Source organism: Poromitra crassiceps (genome assembly GCF_964638095.1).
Source record: "Poromitra crassiceps genome assembly, contig: HAP1_SCAFFOLD_314, whole genome shotgun sequence".
Classification (NCBI taxonomy): Eukaryota; Metazoa; Chordata; class Actinopteri; order Beryciformes; family Melamphaidae; genus Poromitra; species Poromitra crassiceps.
Genome location: NW_028152088.1, coordinates 38,281 through 42,631, shown reverse-complemented (window position 1 = coordinate 42,631; position 4,351 = coordinate 38,281). Strand labels below are relative to the sequence as shown.

Below are 4,351 nucleotides of genomic sequence, written 5' to 3'. Positions count from 1 at the left end.
ACTTAGGTTTCTTAGGACCAATTCATTGAAAAAGTCCTGAATCGTTTGGGAGTCGTGTGTGTATCCCTTTAAGACCGCGAACCGCGTCACATGGTTCGCGTTCTTAAAGGGATACACACACAAATGCTGCATCAGGTATCAATGGGTTAAGAGAAATAAACTAATTCCACCTCATGTATGGTTAATCAGGTCACAGAGGGCAGTGGAGACGCCCTGTGGCCAAACAAGGTATTGCTAATGGCGTCCACACACACTGGACTACTGGAGTTGAGCAAACATTTCCCCCACACTAAATAAAAATGTTGTGGAGAGGGTGAGTATAGGGTCACTGACAGCGAGGATGTTGTGGAGAGGGTGAGTATAGGGTCACTGACAGCGAGGATGTTGTGGAGAGGGTGAGTATAGGGTCACTGACAGCGAGGATGTTGTGGAGAGGGTGAGTATAGGGTCACTGACAGCGAGGATGTTGTGGAGAGGGTGAGTATAGGGTCACTGACAGCGAGGATGTTGTGGAGAGGGTGAGTATAGGGTCACTGACAGCGAGGATGTTGTGGAGAGGGTGAGTATAGTCACTGACAGCGAGGATGTTGTGGAGAGGGTGAGTATAGGGTCACTGACAGCGAGGATGTTGTGGAGAGGGTGAGTATAGGGTCACTGACAGTGAGGATGTTGTAAAGAGGGTGAGTAGGACCACTGACAGCGAGGATGTTGTGGAGAGGGTGAGTATAGGGTCACTGACAGCGAGGATGTTGTGGAGAGGGTGAGTAGGACCACTGACAGCGAGGATGTTGTGGAGAGGGTGAGTAGGACCACTGACAGCGAGGATGTTGTGAAGAGGGTGAGTAGGACCACTGACAGCGAGGATGTTGTGGAGAGGGTGAGTATAGGGTCACTGACAGCGAGGATGTTGTAAAGAGGGTGAGTATAGGGTCACTGACAGCGAGGATGTTGTGGAGAGGGTGAGTAGGGTCTCGCCATCTTGGGCTGCTCAGAGTCCTCTGAACTTGGCTACAGCTGCGCAACAGTCTCTAACACAAGGGACAACTGTTGCCGAAAAACGGATTTTGAAGGAATGGAAGTCATCCTCTTCACCTTCTTTCCAACTGTGGTGGACGCATATGACCTCTACTCTGTTATACGGATGGATAGACTTAGGTTTCTTAGGACCAATTCAATGAAAAAGTCCTGAATCGTTTGGGAGTCGTGTGTGTATCCCTTTAAGACCGCGAACCGCGTCACATGGTTTGCGGTCTTAAAGGGATACACACACAAATGCTGCATCAGGTATCAATGGGTTAAGAGAAATAAACTAATTCCACCTCATGTATGGTTAACTCATTGGGTGCCAAGGACGCCGTACGGCGTCTTTTTATTAATCTCGCTTGGGTGCCAAAGACGCCGTATGGCGTCTTTTTTTCGAAATTGCTTTTATTCAATTTTTAGATCGTTTAGGACCTTGGGCAAGTATTCAACATGAATCCCTACAAGAATCGGATGCGTAAATCGGCGCAATCTTGACGCGATGCAGTGCTGCCCCCCCCCTTCCTGCGTCAGGGCGCTGCCTTTCTCTTCTTGAGAGCGCGACAATCGGCCATTCCTTCCTTGTCTTCCCTTCCTCTCGGTCCGTGTATTTCCTCTTGAGCATATCCATAGCATAGCGAGTATTTAGCGAGTATTTAGCATAGTCATTAGCGATAGATTATATTTAGATCAGTTTGTGAGATTGTGTGGTGAGTAGATTTGAGTGTTTGGCGTGTTTGGTGAGTGGTTTGTGTGTCTGAGACACACAAACCACACACAGTGTGTGTGTGTGTGTGTGTGTGTGTGTGGGAGATCGCGTGTGTTAGTTAGCGTTAGCAGTAGATTAGCTCTTAGTTAGTAGTGTGTTTGTGAAAAACAAAAACAAAAAAAAACAAAAAAAATAAGTGTCGGTGTTGGTGTTGGTGTCGGTGTGTCTGTCTGTCTGTCTGTCTGTGTGTGTGTGTGTGTGTGGTTGTCTCTGTCTGTGTGTCTGTGTTAGCTAGTTTATAGCCAGGTGTAGGCGTGTAGCTATAGATTAGCTATGCCCAGGCGCAGACGGCCTAGGCCCGGAGCTGGCCAGCTTACGCTGGAGCTGGCCCTCTGCCGTGCCGTGAGGAAGAGAGATCTTCCGGAGACTGACTCCGAGGACCCCTCATCCGATCCTTCATCGGATCCTGTGGAATCCAACACGAGGGATGGTGACTGGCATCCACCACCTCGTCAGGCCCACCTGGATTCCAGCGATGGTGAGATGAATCGATTTTCAAAAAATCATCTGATATTGAAAACACATATCATGTATCTTATTTTTATAAACTCTCACTTTGACTACAGACTCTGACGAGTTTGATGAGGAGGAGGAGGAGGAGGAGACTGATCTGGCGCCTCAGAGAGGCTCAGAGGAGGGGGATGTGGCGATGGCGTCTTCTTCAAGAGGTGAGAACCTATACTTTGCAGGAAATTCATGTCACGTATACAGCCAGCTACATCTATAATAATAATAATAATAATTGATTGGATTTATATAGCGCCTTTCTAGACACACAAAGCGCTTCACATATCAGGGGAGGGAGGGGGAGGGAACTCAACTCATCCACCATGTATTTGTCAGGACAAAAGGAAACCATGAGAACAATCTAAACATGTGACTTACAGTACAGTATCTATATAGGAACAGGCATCACTGGCCAGCAAGTAAACAAACCATTGGAGGTAATAATGTAAAAAAAAAAAAAACGCACACACTTATTCATCAATTTATTTTTGTCAACACAAAGCTTGGTAAGAATAACAATCCTGAATTAGCCTACTAATACCATGTAAAATATAAAATTTCAGAGTTGCAGCACAGCTCTGAGGAGGGGACTGACGATGAAGGGGCAGGTGCTCCCGCCAGCTTTCGTCGTGCCCGCTTGCAGTCCAGTGACGAAGGTGAGATATAAGCCATTTTAGAATTACAATTATTCATCTGATATTGAAAACATAAACTTTTTTCCCTCAAGAATGTATCATATTTTATAAACTCACTTTGACTACAGGGGAGGAGGAGGAGGAGGAGGAGGTGGTGGAGGAGGAGGAGGAGGAGGTGGTGACGACTGAGCGCGTGCGGGCATCTGCAGTTGGGAAGAGAGGGTCTTCAAGAGGTGAGAATCTATAGATACTTTACAGGAAATTCATGTCACGTATGCAGCCAGCTCATCTATAATAATAATAATAATAATATCAATTATTATTATTATTATTATTATTGTCAACACAAGGCTTCTAATTATTGGAAAAAAGACAGCTTTTTTACATATCACAATTGTCTGAAGAAAAACCTTTTATTTCATTTTTCAGCGGGCAAGCCTCGTCAGGAGGACTCTCCACGCTGGCATACTATGCCAGACTGGAGCCCCAAAGTCTTCCCCTTCACAGCAATGCCAGGTCCCAGGAATGCGGCTGCATCACTACAGTCAGACAAGCCGGCAGATTTCCTGGAGCTGTTCCTCGGTGATGAGCTGCTGCAGATCATTGTTCAGCAGACCAACATCTATGCTAAACAGTGCATCGCCGTGCTGGATCAGCTGCACATGCCCTACACCCGGGTAAACGCCTGGCAACCGCTGTCTGTGGGAGAGCTGAAGCGATTCCTGGGGCTCCTCTTCCTCACTGGCCTTGTCAAGAAGCCCAAGATTGCGGACTACTGGTCTCTTGATGTGGCGATGGAGACCCCATACTTCAGGAAGACAATGTCCCGCAACAGGTTCCAGCTGATATGGCGCTTTCTCCATTTCTGTGACAATGAGAGGGTCGATGCCACCGACCGGCTCCACAAAGTGCGGCTCATCCTTGACTTGCTCCTCTCCAAGTTCAAGGAAATGTACCAGCCCTCACAAAACATTAGTGTGGATGAAGGGATGCTGTTGTGGAGGGGGAGGCTACGTTTCCGTGTGTACAATCCGGCAAAACCGATAAAGTACGGAATAAAGAGCTATATTCTGTGCGATTCAGAAAACGGGTATTGCTATGCAATGAAACCCTACTGTGGAATTCACAGCACCCTACTGGACACCGTGCAGTTCCTCATTGCCGGCCTGGAGGGATATGGCTACCGTCTCTGGATGGATAATTTCTACAACAGCGGGACCGTGAGCCGACGTCTCCTCAGCCTCCAGATGCACTCAGCTGGGACACTCCGGGTGAAGAGGGGCGAACCTGCGTCCATCCGGCAGGTGACCATGTCGGATCTGCGAGTAGGTGAACGACTCGCTCGTCATGACGATGGGGTGATGTTCCTGGCATGGCGGGACAAGCGCATCGTCAGGATGATCTCCACCTTCCACCAGGA

At 47.9% G+C, this 4,351-nt stretch overlaps 1 protein-coding gene across 1 annotated transcript; it reads left to right on the top strand.

Moving 5' to 3' along the window:
• Positions 1-2,803: 2,803 nt before the first annotated feature.
• Positions 2,804-4,151, top strand: LOC310771031 (piggyBac transposable element-derived protein 4-like; the record flags this gene model as incomplete). Its single annotated transcript, XM_083663712.1, has 2 exons — positions 2,804-3,164; positions 3,361-4,151. A coding segment is annotated over exon 2 (750 nt), but the record flags the coding sequence as incomplete, so codon positions are not given.
• Between the last annotated feature and the right edge of the window lie 200 nt (positions 4,152-4,351).